Genomic DNA, 19,400 nt, shown 5'->3' on the forward strand with positions numbered 1-19,400 from the left:
GACGGGCCGACTCGGCAGCTTATCAGGCCTTGGGTTGGATCATTTTTTTGCGACTAATGGGCCAGGTGGGTTTTTCCCAAACAAAAGCCCGATCTGCACCAAAATGAAAGTTAAAAACTTTTGCAGTTTACTTTTTAATTGTACTTAATTTTTTTTAAGTGAAAAAAAATTGTTGGGCCTACTGGAACCTGTTGATGGCCTGGCCTGGTGCCTAGCGTTAGTTGAAGTCATGGTTCCAACTACATTTTGACGATTCTTCTTTGAGTTGGCTAACTGACTTCATAAACTCTTTCAATCTACTTGTTGGTACTATAGCAAGCAACTTGCAAATGAACAATTTACATGAGCAGACAGAAGGAGAATCACACCAAGTTATGACATAAATATCTTCAGTACTGCATTCGCTGAAACTCTTCTTCACTAAGTTGGTGGCCAATGCCACTAGCCCAATGTCCTCACCAGCTTCGTTTGCCTATGTCGTCTCACTCTTAATGGTATGCTCTCTCACTCGAATGAATTGAAACACCAAGGAGTATGATAGTTCGAGCAATTGGTGGCAAAATCATTCTCCAACCAATAAATGAGAGTAAAATCATCCTTTATAATCACTTCAATCTTTTTTTTTCCCTTTTCATTCCATTAGTTTCTCATTCTCTTTCCCTTGCTTTCCTTTCATTTCCTTTTTCATTCCTCCTTTTCCTTCCCTTTCCCTCCATCCAATCCAAACAAAGTGTAAGTGGTTTCATATAGAAAGTGTATCCTCATCCTTCAAATCCAAGGGTCGCGGGATAGAATTTAGGTTCTAATTGAAAAACCCACAAATAGGGAGAAATTGAGTAGTGTGGCAACGATTGGAAAAGGAGAGGGTAGTTTTATCATTTAAAAGTATAAGCAGTTTTTATTTAAAAAACATGGAATTTTGAAAATTACTAAGGGTAATTTTATCATTTAAAAGTATAAGCAGTTTTTATTAAAAACTGCTTAGTTGAAAGATTTATTTTAAATATATTTTATACAAAAATGGCTAAATAACTTTTCTATAAAAATGGCTCATAAAATATGACGCAATTGTAATATTTGAAACCACATTAAGATGATCATGGAAGGACCGCAGCTTTCACCATGCCTAGCTCGTTTTGTCGACCGAATTCGGCGCCTCTTACATTTTCAACTACTTTGCTAGGGGTTGACAATTGGACACTTTTTTTTTTTTTTTTAAAAAAAGGGAAGGGTATAAAGGTACGCTGAATAAAATGACACGGGGATCATATGCTATGTTGATGAGGCTATTGTCGTAATTGTAAAAAGCTCAGAAGCTTCCCAGAAGGACGCGCAACAGATAGAGAGCCGAAATCTCCGCTGGACGAGACGACGATCTCTGCTCCTCTAAGTAACTGCTGTTTGATCGGCCCCACACGCACACTCTTTCTTTCCGTAAGTTTAGCGTTCCTCTTCCTCTCCACCCCTTTTGATCGGTCTCGATTGGGTCACTGGACGTTCCGATCTACGGTACTTTCAGTATCTTGACAGGACCTTCTCTCCGCTTTGGCTTGGTATCTTTCCTTCCGCCTATACACCTGCTTATTTTGGGATTTTGAGTGTTTATTATCGGAATTCTATTTGGGTGTAAACTTGGAGTTCTACGTTCCTTCTTTTTTTTGGGGTGTCTGGGCTGGCCCTTGCAGGACGCTTTTGGGCGGGAATTTGATGTTCTCCTGTTTCGGGATCGAGGGGTTTGCTAATTTAAGGTTTTGAGATGGGATTTTCACATCCCTTTGGATGGTAAAGGGTTACTTTGGAGGTGATTAAGTTTTATTGGGGAATTCGTCTTGTTTGGCTTGTCGATATCGACTCGCGATGCAGTTGATTTCTAATGCCTTGTTGTTTGTTTTGCTTTTTGTGAACCGAACGAACTTTTTGCTAGTTTGTGAAGTAATTTTGCTTGTTACTTGCTTGACAGAGTAGATTTTCAGTGGAAATATCGGTTTTTTGCAAGTTGTGATTCGCTTCTTTTGGGTTCTTCCCAGCGGAGGAGGAGAATTTGGGCGCTCGGTTGATACTGGACTGCTATGGTGTTTTGATGGAGTCGGCGAGGAGTTGGTTCCGGAAATGGCAGCCTAGGAGGGACAAGACGAAGGATTCGGCAAAGAAGAAGGAAATGGAGGGTGGGAAGGATAATCAGAGGCAGGCTTGCGACGAGGCACCTTCCAACATGACGAAGCAGAAAGTTGCAGCAGCAAAGCAGTATATTGAGAATCATTATAAGGCACAGATGAAGAGCTTGCAAGAGAGGAAGGAGAGGCAAGGATTTGTATAACGACGCACTGTCATGATCTTTATTCGTGACTTTCCTTTTTTTTCATATATTTTTGACTTAGCAGGTTTTTAGGTATGCTAAAAAGGCCTGTAGCCTGGTTTCGCTTTTGGCTTGCATATAACCCTTTAATTGTCCTTTTGTTGCTTGAGATTTATCATTTAAGTTCACTCTAGGACTCTAGATGGTATTTTTAGAAGTTCTATTGTTCAAGGATTACGTTCTCTTGCTTATAGAATAATAATGGCCGTGTTTCTAGGTTTTAAATTGCATCATTTCTGATAAAAAGTCTTAGGTAGTAATAATACTTACCAGAGGACATGTCTATGGAAAGACAATAGCAAGAGTTTCCTTTTCCTGGGGTATGATAACAGCTGAAAGCAAGATTTGCAAAAGTTAATCACATCAGGTACCTTGGCATTTGAACATACCAGATTGAAGTTATGGTATCTGAGTCTCTAACAACGGTTTTTTGATGGCTGGGTGAGTCTGAACTCTGAAGACATTTTGCAAAATGCAGCTAATTTCTGGGTATGAAGAAACATAGCAGCTCAAGCATCAAGGTGGAATTAGGCTTTGAGTAATCCTGAAGTGGCTGAAATTATGTGATCTCGTTCAGCGAGGACTTACTTTTCCAATATCATCGGTAGATGGGCACCTACTGCCTGTTTTGAACCTTGTATTTTCTCCGTAGACTGTTTTCTTGCCATCAGAGGCACCATGTTAACCAAATTGTTACGTGTACATTTTGTTCTTAAATTTTTCATTTTGAAGTCAAAAGAACATGTGTTTTGCTTGAGTTAAACATGGACAGTTTAATAGTGCCTTTGCACACTAGTCTACTCTACCTAGGTCAGGAAAAGTACATATAGAACTTGATACAGCCATGGTGGATTTGCTAATGCTTAAAGAATCATACTACAACACTTTGACATGTCTCCTACCAAATTTTGATTAGGACTTGTTGGGTTAATTTTAGTTCTCCTAGATAAGTGTGAACCTATTCACTGCTATACTAAAAGCTGTTACTGGTGAATAATCTGCTATGCCACTGGTCTTCTTTAAAAAGGGTCTTAGCATGAATATCAAAAAAGTGCTTAAGATTGCCTTCATGTTCTGAACGCTTGAGTGGTATTGCCTGCAATCTAGCATGTGAACTAGCTTATTTTTTGAAATGTCTAGTAACAGAGGTTTTTCTATTAAAATCTATCCCTCATGTCTGTTTTTCAGGCGTTGGATTCTAGAGAGGAAGTTGGCTGATGCAGAAGTATCTGAAGAAGAGCAGTACAACCTTCTCAAGTATCTGGAGAAAAAGGAAACAGAGTATATGCGACTTCAGAGGCACAAAATGGGAGTAGATGACTTCGATCTCCTCACCATCATTGGACGGGGAGCATTTGGGGAGGTATTCTTCCTTTTCCAGTCTATACATTTAGAAAGTTACAACAGCATAAGGCACAGCAAAGATGGTTTAGTCATCTGAAGCAACGAATGGTGATGTTGTGTCAATCCCAGGCTCAAGCCTGGAATATTTATTTTCTTATCAATAAATAAAAGAGTGGAACCATTGAAAAATCTAAAAATAAGAGACTAGCTTTGAAGTTTTAGATAGGAGTAACTTCTCTTCGCCTTTAATGGTGTTTTAACTTTTAACTGACTAGTTAAGAAATATATTAATATTTTATTTAATGACAGACTGACAGAAACAAGATCAATAACGCTAACAATGGCATTAATGATAATTATTACTGTCGTTGTTATTGTTATTATTGTCACAATCATGTTCATAGACATCCTTTCTGAAAAAAGAATGTTGGGAAAAACCTGGTTTTTGAGCAGAAACAGGGCCATCTTATAACCCAATTTTGGTCAGTCATCTGTACACAGATTGACACATTCATGGGTGAAGCAAGTGATTTTTCTTGAAGCATGCATCTGGTGAGATAAAGCTCAGTGTCATCCTGTTTAAGGTTTGGTTTGCATCGTTGGGTTTTAAATTCATTTGAAATAGGTTTAATTCTTGTGATATTTGAAGATATTCCGGCTAACATTGTGTTAAAGTTGTTATGACGAAAACCATACATTTTAATTATTTTAACATTCACTGATGACACAATGTTTATGATTGTCCACTTCCCTGATTTCACGTTTCACTTATTCTTATGTCTTAGCTTTCTTGATGAAGGCTAAAATAGATTGCCTTCCTTCTCATGTGATTCTCTTGACTCATTCTGTTAGGAGACTTAATACTGCTGTACTGGTCCTTAGTTAATAACTCGCGAGAAAATGTTAATTTGGTGATTCAACTAGATAGCTGTACAAGTCCTAACAAACATTGTAATGGAATCTGAGTTCGGTTCGGTTTCCCATTTGTTCTGCTTGTTTATTTTCCTGGGAACAAAGTTTTTCGGATCACTTCATTTTTATTATGGTTGATTGATGTTCTTGAGAGAACAGAAATAATTGGATTTTCTTCTTGTTAATAGTAAGGTCAGCTGCTTTTTTTTTTTTGATATATTATCTTCCCACTTGCAGGGACCTTTAGTAGCACGTTTACCATATGATCCAATGTTTCTTCATTTAAAGTCATGTGTCTCTCTTTCTTCAATATTCTCACCATTTTTAGCAAAGTTTTTCAAGCAATTGGGTGTATGTGGATTTCATTCAGTTTATGAATCTGAGAAGCCTAAAAAGGTTCACTATAAAATCAGCTTGTTTGTTGAGATCATGTTGGCATTTCTCTGTATGGTTAGTTTCTACGACAGTTTGACATGTCTGAGAACTAAATTTGTTGCCATGGATCAACTATTCCCATTTCAGGCTTTAGGAATGGAAGCTCCTTCTATGAATCACCACAAAGCAGATTCTCTTACAGCCTCAGTCACAACAGAATTGGGAATATAATCAATCATTAGGAAATTAATAAAAATGTTTTAATGTTTTGTTATATGCCCTAAATGTAAAACATGATGCATAACTATTACAAGAGGGATAGTTCCTTATTTTAGACGAGCTGCTGAACTAGCTGTTTGGAGTGTCCAACGGCTAGTAAGCTATAGCTGTTAAACACTCTCAATGGCTAAAACAGCCAAGGGCTAGAATGCCTGTGGCCAGACAGAAAATACAGAAAAAAAAAGAAAATATTTACATGAAAAGCAAAAAATATGTACATCAATATATACAAATAACAACATTGGTGTGCATGCACACACACACACACACACCCCACATAGATGTTTGTATTTGTGTGTGTATGAGTAAAATCAGTGCCAAATGGGATGGGATTTTAAGCCCCTTTCCCTCCCTAGGATTCAGCAATTCTGGGGTGGAGTGGATATTTGTGAAAAGAGAAAATAAGAAACAAGGGGATAAGGAAAAGTAGGAGAGAGAGTGAGAGAGAGAAAAGGGTTGGAAATCCAATCTCAAAATAGGATTGGTTGAATTCATTCTCTATTTTGTGTGTGTGTGTATACATCACAGGTAAGTATCTATAAACATATATATGTTAGCACTCCCCTTCAAAAATCAAACTGTTTGGTGTCACTACCAAATTCGAGGGGCCCTTGTTACATATGGAAGCAATGTGTTATTTTTCAATTTTTTTTTTAAAATAATGATAAACCATCTCAATGTGCTTTGTTCAATCATCAAAAGTATGGTTGTTGATTTAAAGAAAGAGAATTACAACCATGGTCAGTAATTTGAGAGATGGATAAAAGACTGAAATTTAATTTTGGAATTAATCTAAAATTTGGTACAAACAATTTCTTGTTCAAAACATTTGCTTATTATTTTCAAAAGCTTCCAGGTCTAAAGATGTTTCAACGGTGGTAATTTTGTGCATTTAGATAAAATTTATGAGGGATCATTTGAAAAGAAGCTCTAGAATCAATAAGCAAAAAATTCATGCTTTGAGAGGATTGTGCCATTTGTGTATGGAGATGGTAAGAAATTAATATCTGGGGGCATGGCATTTATGTGTCCATGAAATGACGCCATACACTGTATACATGGTATTTGTGTCTTGTGGCATTAATTTATTTTGACTATTGATTGATTTTGAGCTTACTCTGATATTAGTCCTTGATGACAAATTTTGTGTAAAATTTTGATATATTAATGTTCTTTCCAGGTGAGGCTTTGTAGAGAAAAGAGCACTGGTAATGTTTATGCTATGAAGAAGCTGAAAAAATCAGAGATGCTTCGCAGAGGCCAAGTATGCTTTTCATGGATCCATAGATTATTACCTATTCTTGGTTCATGGTCTAAAGTTTCTTTGCCTATATTCACGGTCATCGTTTCGTAGGTAGAGCATGTTAAAGCGGAAAGAAACCTTCTTGCGGAGGTTGACAGTGCTTGTATTGTTAAGCTCTATTGCTCCTTTCAAGATGAAGAATTTTTGTATCTGATCATGGAATATCTTCCTGGTGGTGATATGATGACGTTGCTTATGCGGAAAGACATTCTGACAGAAGATGAGGCTAGATTTTATATAGGTCAAACCGTCCTGGCTATTGAGTCAATACACAAACATAACTACATACACAGGTTTGTGATTGACTTGATATATTTTCTTTTGTTGCTGATTCTGTCATATTTTCACTTTCCTGGGAATTATATTCCTCCTATGATGATCTATTAACATATTGGTTTCTTTCACAGAGATATCAAGCCAGATAATTTGTTGCTTGATAGATATGGACATATGAAGCTTTCTGACTTTGGATTGTGTAAACCATTGGATTGTAGCAGCCTACCAAATCTTAGTGAGAATGATTTTGCGTTGTCACGAAACATGAAGTCCTCCTTAGAGAATGATGGGCACTCACACAATTCATCAGTGCCTAAACGCACACAGCAGGAGCAACTGTTACATTGGCAAAGGAACAGGCGCATGCTGGCAAGTCTTCTTCCTCTGATTGTTTTTTCCCTCTTGATTCTTGCCCAACTTAGAAAACAAGTTATCCATAGTTTTGAAGCTTCTTCTCTAACCATAATAATTGGCAGCTAAAATATCTTTCATTGTAGAGCCAAGCTAATCTTCATTAAGTAATGTGATTGAGTTATCACTTAACTCGATAGCTGTTAAATGATAATGTCTTTCTAGTTCCAGAAAATCAAGCTTATGTGAATCTCACCAGGTTAAATATTTCAGAACATTTAACAGACACATTGCACTTCTGTCACCTGGTTAGATGGATATAAATTATGAAGAAAATATTTTAATAAGTAAACAAATGAATAATGTGCACATATATAGGATATATATTTTCTATAAATGTTTTCATACGATCTGTTTGAACATTTTATTTGTTTTTTATTTTTATTTTTTTTTTTTCCGTAAAATCCATTCTACAATGTGATATTGTGATCTATGGGGTTGAGTTAGTGGACACCAGCTTTTGAATCACCTATACCTCATATGGGTCATCGTTTTTTGATGATCTGAAAATCAATGCTGAAAATGCATAAATTTCTCTGTTTCAGAAGATATATTTTTTGGTCAAGTGACAACAAAAAAGAATTGATCTCAGGTTTTTTATCAACCCAAGTACATCTATACCATCAATTCAGGTCATAACAATTTGGTTAAATCCAAGATAGTTTTGTGTGTGTGTGTGTGACAGCATATCTACATATGTAGCCTGAAGTTTCTACACACACACATATATGTATATATATATATATATATATATATATATATATATATATATATATGTTTGTGTGTGTGTGTGTGAGAGAGAGAGAGAGAGAGAGATAGCGAGAGAGAGAGATCCAAATAAATAAAAATCGATAAAACACAAGAAAAATGAAGAAAAATATGTTCCACCTTAAGAAACATCTCAGACCTAAATATAAGCCTAAAGCAATGTGCATTCATCAATTTAACATGGCATAAATCATAAATCATAATGTCATTAAGTAAAACTGTAAAATAGCACATTAAGAAATGAAGTTAAAAGTCTTATACATCACGAGATGAAATTGTTCAATGCAAATAACAAATGTAATAGGCAACTATCATCTACTCATCATTCATCATCTAATTATGGTACTTGCAAATGATTTTCAACCAATTGCTTTCCTCACCCTTTAATTCCATTATTATGAGGGACTGTTGGAACTTGGAAGCCATATCTTCACAAAACAATAGAAGTCTATGTAAGTTTTCACAAAACAATATAAATTTACAGCGAGAGGGAGAGATTTATACATTTTGTAAAAGAAAGCAGAAGCCCCTCTTTCTTCAATGACAAATTGGTCTCCAACACACAAATCTTCCTTCAAAATGACATTTTCTTTCTCAAACCAACAAGAGTTTATCCTTCAGTTCAGTCAACTCCTAAGATTGTTTAAAAGTGAGGGGAGAGGGCTTTTTAAAACCCAATCAGGAAAAATGTCTCGAGTACCGTTGTGCCATCTTGTATCTATAAATGGAGTTTGTCATATAGATTTTCCTTGTGGGTAAGATACATGTCATAGGATACACCTCTGTTCCGTAGGATATGTATAACATGGGCATATAATGCTCACATGGCTATGCACTTCATCATCACTGCCTAAGAATTGTGAGACTTGAACTAACATTTTCTTGCTTATGTTAAAAAGTTTTCACGTTTTCTTTCCTTTATTAACTAAATGGTCTCGGTTTGAGTTTCACTGAGGGATATGTACAGCTTTGTCTACTAGCATAAGGAAAAATAAAGAGAAAAAGAAAGTTAGTGCTATAATCAGTGCAACTCTTTTTTCTTTACTGATCGTCATAATGGCAGTGCCTTAATATATTTTGGCTCACAATGTAGGCATATTCTACTGTTGGCACACCTGACTACATCGCTCCTGAAGTTCTGCTGAAGAAAGGTTATGGGATGGAATGTGATTGGTGAGTTTATATTGGTAAAAACTATTTATGTCTTTTCATATACTGGATGTATTCTTCTAAAACTATATATTTTTCATAGGTGGTCACTAGGAGCTATCATGTATGAAATGCTTGTGGGTTACCCACCATTTTATTCCGATGAACCAATGTCAACTTGTAGAAAGGTATGTGTATAATGCTCTCTCTCTCTCTCTCTCTCTCTCCCTCTCCTCCATATTTTATTACCAATGCATTGGTTTCATTACTTAGTTTAGGTGCTGAGATCTGAATGTTTTTTGTGTAAGCTAGAGTTTAGAAACTGTTAACATTTCTTCATGCATGTTGATTTTGATGCTAACAGAAGTAGCCAAACTTGCCTTTGGCATTTACCAGGGCATCTCATGATCAGGCAAGTCGTGATTAACTGGAAAAAGAAATTGGTCAACTTGGTACAGAAATTCCTTCTTGTGTGGGATTAATCAGAAGAAATTAGAAAGCATAATTAATTGGTAAAATGTGGTGCTATCCAAAAAATACAACTAATGGTCTTAAGCTTAAAAACAAAAACTATGTGGTCATTACTTTAAAATTTTAAATTGCTACCAACAGTAACTAACAAGGTTGATATTTAGTGGTCATTACTTTAAATTGCTACCAACAGTAACTAACAAGGTTGATATTTAGAAAAGCAACAAACTGAAAAAATTTGAAAAATTAATACCTATGTTTAGATGGCAAACACGTTATAACCTATTTACTTTGAAATTTGATAGTGTTATTTATTGTCAAATTTATTACGAGCATTAAATATTTGTAATCCTAAATTTGATAGGTACACATTTCGTTTTATATTTAGGTTTAAAAAATCAATGGTTTTCATAATGATCTTAATATTATTTAAACAAATAGTTAATTTTCGAATTTTAATCCTTAAAAATAGAATTGCTAGCCACTCTAGTGCACATTCAAACACGCCTCTCATTACCTGTCTTATCAAGCCATTATTACCCTTAGTTGTTAAGGGGTGGACTCGTCCACACCTAGGCGTCACCTAGGCGTCACCTAGGCATAAGTCTACACCTGTCGCCTAAGTCCATTACTTAGGCGATGGGTGTTAGACTAGCTCCTATGTATGCCTAGGGTGGAGTACTCGCTAGCGCGCCTAGTCCATGGGAAGGTGAAAAGTCACGTCTCCTTCAAATTAAGTCCTGTACTTTTATTCTTACACTGTTGTAACATATACACTTATATGCAGTTATATTATATAATTTCTGTTCTTTAATTACAATTTGCTGTATGTTAATTACATATTCTATATCAACTCATCAAGTGGAAGTTCCAGCCATACGTTAAAAACATATTCTATAAAACCACGAATTTCTATAAAACCATGAATTTCTGTATACATCTTATGTGCTCTAAAACCTATGTCACATGGGTACTCCTCTTAAGGAGGAGTACTCGCACGGTATGGGTATGGTATGGGTATGGCCTTGGGTGCGGCAAAGGTGCGGTCAACGCAGCATCGGGTACGGTCAACATACCCCAGATCATTTTTGTCCATTTTCGGACTCGGTCAACTTTGACTGAGTCCAAAGTTGTCCAGTTTTGACTGTTATGTTTTAATTTTTTAACATTAAAATGATTAAATCAGTATTTTTTGGCTGCAGCCTGTACCACTTTTACTGTTTTACAGTTTGACTTGTTTAGCATGTTCTGTTTACATGTTTAGCATTTTTTGACACACACACACACACACACACACACACACACACACACACACACACACATATATATATATATATATATATATATATATGTTCTCGTGTGTGTACGGCCGTACCCCTGCAACCAATTTTTTTGAAAATGGTCCGTACCCGTACCTGTACTGGTACCCGTACTCGTACCTATGTGACATAGTCTAAAACATATTTTGTGGAACCTATGCCAGCCTTCTTACCTATGTTAAAACCTAGGTTTATGGTGAAAAGACCACCAGTTTCTCTTGTCTAGTGCATGTCTAGTGATCAGAGACATGCGTGCTGACCTCACTTCAACATAGTCTGATATTGGAGCTGCAAAGAAACAGTATGAACTATGTAGATGATAGTCCACTCATGAAGCATAAAACATTTCCTAAATTACTATGTTGTAAAAATCCTCTTTGATGCATATACTTATCAATTCATGGTCATCAAATATTCAGTACACAAGTAACAGAGTAAAAATTTGTTAAGTATTGGTAAATTTCTTCATATTCATTTACAGTCTAAATGCAATTCTTGATTATGGCAACTAATTTTAGCTAAATATGACTTGATTACAGAAGAGCTATCAAAGAGCTGAAGTATTAGTAACAGAGTAAAAGTTTTACTCTGCTAGATATTGGACGCGTTTTTAGGCCAGGCTCACCTAGGCACACCTAGGCGCCTTGACAACTAAGTTATTACCACCATTATATCTTGTGTTGTCACACTTCCCTTTAGAATATGAATCACATTTTTACAGTCGGTTCATATTCAGCCGATCCAGTGATATTTAAGAAATTGGCTGGTAAATCTGCGAGGGCACTTTGTCACAATTCATTGGCATTAATAATGGTAATGCAACATAAAAAAATTTCCCAGCTGGCAGCAGTGACAAGTACCATGTAATCATTATTTCAATCATTTAATTGGCTAGTAAGCAGTTATGTCATACTATGTGTTGTCTAAAGTTCCATAATTTATGCTCAATCTTTTGGCAGATCGTTAATTGGAGAACTCATTTAAAATTCCCTGAAGAAGCAAAACTGTCTGCTGAAGCAAAAGATCTTATTAGTAAATTGCTATGCAATGTTGAACAAAGGCTAGGAACTAAAGGAGCTCATGAAATAAAGGTCTGTTGCATTCAACCTCCAGATATTTTTTGTTTCTTAGTTGCTCATCTATGACTAAGGTGTTGGTCATTTGATAGGCACATCCATGGTTTAAAGGTGTCCAGTGGGACAAGCTGTATCAGATGGAAGCTGCATTCATACCGGAGGTCAATGATGAGTTGGACACTCAAAACTTTGAAAAGTTTGAGGAGGTTTGTATTTTTCTATTGAAACGTTTTGGAAGCAACTTTTTATGTTGCTTTGCTTGAAGCAGAAGTGTTTGAAAACAGAGACACAAATATGGTTCTTGGGTTTCTATAGTGAGCTTTGTCTCAGTGTTTTTTGGCAAAGCTGTTAGGAAATCTTGGGAATTCAAAACTTAAAAATATAAAAATACTGAAAATATTATTAACTAAATAGCTTTAATACTAAGTTTCTACAGATACATCAGTGAAGATTCAAAATAGCTTTTAAATGTTAGAAGTTTTTAAATTTTAAAATTAACAAGACAGTGGAATATGCATTATACAGCAAATGACAGAAGCAAAGAATCTTTCTATGAAAAGGGGAAAAATATCATGCTACTACCGCTGGTGATCCCCAGAAATACTCTTTAATGCTTTGAAAATATTAAAAAAAATTTCTTTGAAAAATGGCTTGTGCTGTGTCGATGGTAAAAATATATTGTTTTCAATAGTACATTAAAACTTGCTGTGGACTCGTTGACTTGGTAGACTTACTCAGCTTAACTCAACCCCCTACCTGGGCAACCCAGTAGGAGGATAATCGTTTTTGATTGAAACTCGACATGACTTGGCCAAAACTCGGGTTGACTTAGCCAAAACTAGTTACACTCAGGACAATCTGGCAATAAACAATTTATTCTACTAACTACTTACTTTATGTTTCACATAAATCTTCTAACTTACTGGAATATAATAATTTAGAATTATTGTTCATTTATTAAATTTGCATATTGCAAATGGAATGTTAAAGTTGACTAAGCTTAACTTCATGCACTGTTATCTGTTTATTCAAATTTTTAGAGCGTCGGGTTCTTTACTTTGGTGCTATTTGGTAGTTGAATATATTGATTTTAATGCTCATGTATTATTGAGTTATTTTTCATTAATATTTTGATTGTTGTTACTCAGTGGTAAAGTATGCAACTATAGAGTAGCTGTGGCGGCTTAATTACCCCATTTCTTCTTATCACTAGGCATTAGGCAATCTAACTTAGTCATTACTTTACTTTTGTTAAGTTGATTTGTTTCTGAGTTATCATGTAATCAAGTCATTTTACACATTTTTGTGTTTAAAGGACAAATTATATATTTTTTTTATCTTAAAACCAATAGTTAAAAAGAGCCGGTCTGAGGCACTAAGTTGACCCATCGAGCCATGAGTTGATGGACGAGTTGAGTCCTGAGCTACTAGGCTTTAAAACGTTTTCAGAATATTGCACATGTCTGCAACTATGTTTCAAAGAAAACAAAAGTGGAAGGACTTCATTTCAAGTCTTTTCTGTTTTGTGCATCTCATTTTTATGATACCTTGTAGACAAGTACATCCCTGTGCTCGATCATAGGGTGAAACATGAAAGCATGGTTGCTTTTGTGAGTTAGAGTGAGTTAGAGTCTCACAATCTAGTGAAGGAAGAAAGAATGGATAATCTTGTGATTTAGAGTTGTAAACACACAATCCACAGTATTGATAGGAATGCTATGGTGTTGAGTGTCATCCTTCCATGTGGTTACCGGTTCTCTCTTGCACTATCTATGAATCTGATACGTGGAATGGAAGGATTGAGTGAATGTTGGATAGTAAGTGGGAATTTCGGTGATTATATTGTATCTCAAAGTTGCAAAAAGAATCTGAATAGGTAGAACGGAAGGATGGAATCATGGTGATATAATTGAACCATATGTCTTTAACAATGCTTTAGATGATTTTTTGCTGATTTAGCCTTTTGTATGACTAAAAATCATGGTGATATGATTGAATTGATCTAAATATATACTAGTATAATTGGAAATTTATCTTTTCTGGAAAGTACTGACATGCAAGTCTGACTAAACTAATGTGTTTATGGCAAAGGGGGAGTCATGTTTAGGGGATGATGGAGTAGCCCATTGCTGAAGCATCAGAATTATACCATGTATCTTGGGCTGGAAAAGGAATGGCAATGGGAAATGTGTGTGTTTTCAAAATCCAATAAAACAGTGTTCAAAAGGAGACCTGGCTGTGAAAGCGCTAAGGCCATTGACCTATTCAATGGAAAAATTGGGGGAAAACCATAAAAGTTGTGACAAGTGCCATGGATAGTTAATACTTCTGCTCAATTGACAGCTTATTTGATCCTTAACAAGCTCCACGGTGGTTTGTGATGACCCAGTTCAAAGTTGCATTGGTTGTCCAGTATGGCAGATCCTCACTTGCCCTGTAGCCAAGTTTGGTTCACATCTCAAAAGAGCTATATATCAGGGAGACCAATAGTATAAGATGTAGGTATATGAGCCTTTCAAGTTTCAACATTTCATAGAACTTTTAATATAGGACTATAATTATGTCGATACATGGGGATGCTAGTGTTAATAATTGTGCCATCTTTAGGAATACATGTTCTTGCACCATAGCTGAGTGTTAATGACTCTGATACCAACTACCAACTATGGCACCCTGGTCCAAAAGAGCCCTATTTGAGTATTTTCCCAAGATGGAAGATTCCTACCAACTTATAGCTGGCTTAGTTCATATTTCATACTTTAAATGGCTACAAACCAGGACAACTGGTGACATGGCATAACGAAGGTTTCCCCAAATTTTCTCTATGGAACTATTTTTAAGTCCTTAACACATGGGTTTTACAGGCTTTTTTGGACTCTGCTTGTTGAAAAACTAGCTTGGGCTATTTTCTTGAGCTTGACTCAAATATCCAAGCAGAGTTTGGACTAGCTTGTGTAACTTGAGCAGAACTCAAGTTTGAGTTGCTTAACTAGTTCTACACCATTAGTTGTGTAATCTTGTATAGCCCTTTCTTTTCAGATAGTGATGAGTTGAGCCATGATTCATTGTTTTCATAAGCAAATCTGGAAACACTTGAAGCAAGGGAAAACTGATTATGTTTGAGCGGATAGTGGAGTTAGGACTTTAAAAATAAGGTGAAAGCTCAAATCTTGCTTCCTTCCTTTTCATGTTGGAACCTATATTGACCAATACCTCTAATTTGTTGTAAATTTCTTGATTATGTCGGCAGTTTGGAGACAGCTGATGGTACCAGCAAGATAATGTGGTACCTTCAAAATGTTATCACGAAACAAATCTTGGGGATACAATATAGGTCTTTGAAATAATTTTCCTTTTTCATGTCTTAAGTTTGTGCTTTCTAAATTTTGTTTCTTTTGTATTTAAAGTATTTTTTTTACTATTGTTTCTTTAATTCTGGCATGGAACTACTAGTTATTTCACAGTTTTTCTATTGTTTCCCATACATTTGCATTTTTTCAAATTTTTTCAGGAAATTTTGAAATTTCCCCTTGAAAGCAACATTTTCAAGAACACTCTTAAGAAAAAGCTTGATGATAAATTGCTGGGAGTGATATCAATGTCTATGTCATAAAGGATCCACTGAGATTTGCCAGCTTTCCTGTATGTCTTAAATAAGAAAGGTCTGAGAGAAGAAACCAGTAACTACGTGGCCTATAAACGACGGCTCTGATTTTAAGCAGTAAAAGGTGGTTACCTTGTTAGGAAATGCAGAAAGTATTTGAATGTGTATTTCCTTCTTATCATGAATATTCATGAAAAATCAAGCACCTGACATGCTTAAAATTTAGTTTCAACGAGCTTATCACAAATTTTTTTGACAGATCCAAAATGCCATTGACATTTACAATATTGGCCTTGACTTAGACTCAGGACATCACTCTCCTGTTTTGCTTTGGTTCCTCAGGCATCTATCTACAGGGTTTGCCTGAATCCCTGAATCATAAAGTTTTACTTTTATGTTGTTTGTCCATCTTTTGGTTTGTCTAAGTATTTTAGTAAAATACTATTTTACTATACTATAGATTAGTGGTGATCGACATGGTTGAGGTGATTGTCTCATCTGCGACTGTTGTTCTCTGCCTTGTTGAGCTCCAAGTTTCTTAATCCAGCCCCTTAGAATCTATCTGTATATAACATCTGCACTTCTGCACCTACTGTAATCTAATGATGAACTATTTTGGTTTCGTAGTTCAGCTGTTAAAACATTGGTCCTCTTCTGCCTCAGGTAATTCATCAATGAATTTTGCATCAGAAGTAAGGCTTAGTTACCATGTCTTTCTGCGGGGGAAAGTCAGACCTTTTTGTCAGTGGCCACATATTGAAATGGACTGGAATCTATGTATATTCTTTTTCATTTGTTATTGGTCCAAATTCAAGATCTGATAAGAACAGGCTGCAAATCAAATGAAGCAAACTAAGATATTCTTTTCCATGATCAAAGTAGATACATACCCATATCAAAAGTGGGAAAAAAATAATATCTCTGCCATGCAAGGCACTCCCCATGTCAAGATGGAATCTGATGTAAAACGGACTATGCCTACTACCTGGAAACCTTTTGCTCTCATGCTCTTGTGTAATATATTTCATGGTATTTCTATATTTCATAGTATTTCTAGTGAAAAGAGAGTTTCACATAAAATGGTGCCACATGTCTTTGCCTGATGCAAGTTATTTTGTGGAGTTGGTTTGTTATGCATATCTTTGCATGATTAGGTGTATCTTGCAATCCCCAAATCATGATTCAAGTTTTTTATTACCTGATAATACTTGAAATTGAAATTTTATTCTTATGTCATTGTTAAAAATTTGCTTCTGATATCTTTCTACAGGTAGCACCATCATTGCAGACTTCTTCAAAATCAGGCCCCTGGAGAAAGGTAAGATTTGACTTCAGTCATTGACTATGTCACATGGGTGCTTCTAAATGGCTGCGGCACCTGTGTCGATGCTGGTGCTGGTGCTTCTCTGAAACAGTACATTTAGTTCGGTGAGCCAAACTGGGTCAAAACTGACCATTTTAAATGTGCACATAACTAAATTATCTTTAATACAAAAAATTATATATAAATATAAATAAATAAAGCTACTAAACAGTTAAATAACTATGTAACAAATGATTTATATACATGTACACATACACATGTATACTTCACTGTTGAAACCTTGAAAATGATATTGGTGACATTGCATTAAACAACACTAGAAAGAGAGAGAGAGAGAGAGAGAGAGAGAGAATCAGGGTCCTGGGCGGCTTGCCCTATGCTCCCCATTTGATTTCTTTTGTTGTTTTTGTTAAAGAGGTGGACAAAAATAAACTTGGTTGATATCCACGAGTCTTTTCTCCGAAAAGATCATTTGACTGCATCTAACTCATCATTGGCCTAAGCTGGGTGTGCATTATATCTTCGAAGATGTATTTGGGTGTGGCTGACTGTTTGACTCCATAATTTTTCTGGCATCATAGCTGCATTCACATCTGCATCTAGCATGTGTTCATGTGACTTTTAAGTTATCAGGCATTCAATATTGAAACTATTGGAACATTTTTCTTTTTCAGGGGGTTGGGAAAGGGATCCCAAGACACTGGCACCAGGATAAGATACCATCGTTTGTCTTTTAGGAATGTTATTTTCCAATAGCTTGACTGTATGATTATGACATACAAGGACAAAGCAATATCTAGTAAAATAGAGGCACAGCTAGATGTGTAGGGGTGGTTCTGTGAAACAGGTTTTATCAAGTTATTCTCACAGATGATTATTTATTATATCCAATTCTATGGTTTTATGTTACAAATGCTCAACTTATTGCATGTTTATTTTATTCCATAATCTAGGGCCTTACATGACACCCATTGTAATGTGTCTTCTTGAGGCTGGTACTGTGTCATGAGCAAATGCTTAAGATGGACAGACCTTTATTGCTTTTCTTGCTTTCATTCTTAGTGCAAACTAACATGGTTATCTTTTCTTCTGGCAGATGCTCTCATCCAAAGACGTGAATTTTGTGGGATATACGTACAAGAACTTTGATATTGTGAACAATCAGCATATGCCTGGCATTGGTCTCTCTCTCCATCTCTATATAAACAGAACACCATTTGATTCTTATGCAAACTGATTTAGTGTAGTTTTTTTCTCTTGCAACAATGTCTGACAACATTCTATTTTATTGATGCAGCAGAACTGAAGAAGAAAAGCAAGCCAAAGAGACCATCAATCAAGTCCTTGTTTGGTATGGTTTTCAAAGCCTTCTACAAAATGGAATTCTGTTTGTTGCTTTGTAATTTAGTACTTGGTGGCTTTGAATTTGTAATTTCCTTGCTATTGAAAATAAAAAAATATTTCTTCTTTTGGTGCAGACCCTGCAAGCAGTCCCAGTCAGCCGGTCCAAGGAAGCTTCCTGAACCTGTTACCTACTCAACTGGAAGTTTCTGAGAGCCCTGAACGTCCACCTTTGCCCAACACGAAATCTTCATTGCAGCCTCAATCTGTTCGAAGATAAACCAAGCCAACTCCAAATTTTGGAAGAATTGTTTATATTTTCATAGTCAAGATTTTTTATAGCAGAAAAGTAGCAGAAAGCTGTCTCCAGTCATCTTGGTCTGCCATGTAAGCTTTCAACGAAATATAATTTGGAGTAGACCACACTCATTCAGATTAAAAGAAGCGGGAGAGGCAGGCTCTACTGCTGTTGCTGCTTTTGTAAAATTCCCTTGGAAAGAAATTTGGAGTATCTTGTTTGCACATGTTTTATCTCTCTTCTCTCTCTCTCCCTCTCTCCCCCCACACCACCACCACCCTCCCCCTATATATATATATATATATTTGTGAGTGAAAGACAATGATCACAAAAATACATATTATCTTTTTGACATATCTTGCATGCTGAAAATGATGCCTGCACTAGTGCTGCTTGGGAGCAGTAAATGTGGACGATGGATAGTGAGGTCAATGAGTATAACCTACAGGACAAGATTGGATTTGAGCAGAGAAGGCTATTGTTAAAGCTGATGTTCGATGCATGGCCGGTTATTTGCCTTTAATATCCCTGCGATATTTGGAACAAAGCCATCATTCTCTTGGACGAGGATCTTTGCTTTTGGAGGTCAGTGGTGGAGTCCCACCCCAAAGCTTCTGCTTGGATGGGGCTATGGAGAAATGTCAAATCCTATCTTTTCTTTGTAGGCCCTTTTTCTTAATATATACATTTTTTACAGGAATTGCAATATATCACAGTTGTCTCCTTGTTCATCTGGAAATCTGTAGTCAACTGAGGAGTTTAGCTACCTCATTTATTGTTCTTCCATTGAACTG

General features: G+C 36.0%; 1 protein-coding gene across 9 annotated transcripts; it reads left to right on the top strand.

Moving 5' to 3' along the window:
• Positions 1-1,285: 1,285 nt before the first annotated feature.
• On the top strand, positions 1,286-18,830 carry LOC116267742 (uncharacterized). 9 transcript variants are annotated; one of them, XM_031649620.2, is made up of 15 exons: positions 1,321-1,553; positions 1,686-1,801; positions 2,028-2,301; positions 3,545-3,719; positions 6,447-6,530; positions 6,621-6,862; positions 6,977-7,214; positions 9,118-9,197; positions 9,277-9,361; positions 11,923-12,054; positions 12,132-12,245; positions 16,914-16,961; positions 18,064-18,148; positions 18,268-18,318; positions 18,446-18,830. In XM_031649620.2, exons 2-15 carry the CDS (start codon positions 1,780-1,782, stop codon positions 18,586-18,588), a joined length of 1,773 nt encoding a protein of 590 aa, XP_031505480.1. In that variant the 5' UTR covers positions 1,321-1,553; positions 1,686-1,779; the 3' UTR covers positions 18,589-18,830. The 9 variants fall into 9 exon arrangements, with proteins under 9 accessions (XP_031505484.1, XP_031505486.1, XP_031505487.1 ...); XM_031649619.2 differs by having other exon boundaries at positions 1,324-1,553; positions 18,265-18,318; XM_031649625.2 differs by having other exon boundaries at positions 1,326-1,553; positions 1,966-2,301; positions 18,265-18,318.
• The last annotated feature ends 570 nt before the right edge of the window (positions 18,831-19,400 follow it).

This window comes from Nymphaea colorata, chromosome 14 (genome assembly GCF_008831285.2).
Source record: "Nymphaea colorata isolate Beijing-Zhang1983 chromosome 14, ASM883128v2, whole genome shotgun sequence".
Classification (NCBI taxonomy): Eukaryota; Viridiplantae; Streptophyta; class Magnoliopsida; order Nymphaeales; family Nymphaeaceae; genus Nymphaea; species Nymphaea colorata.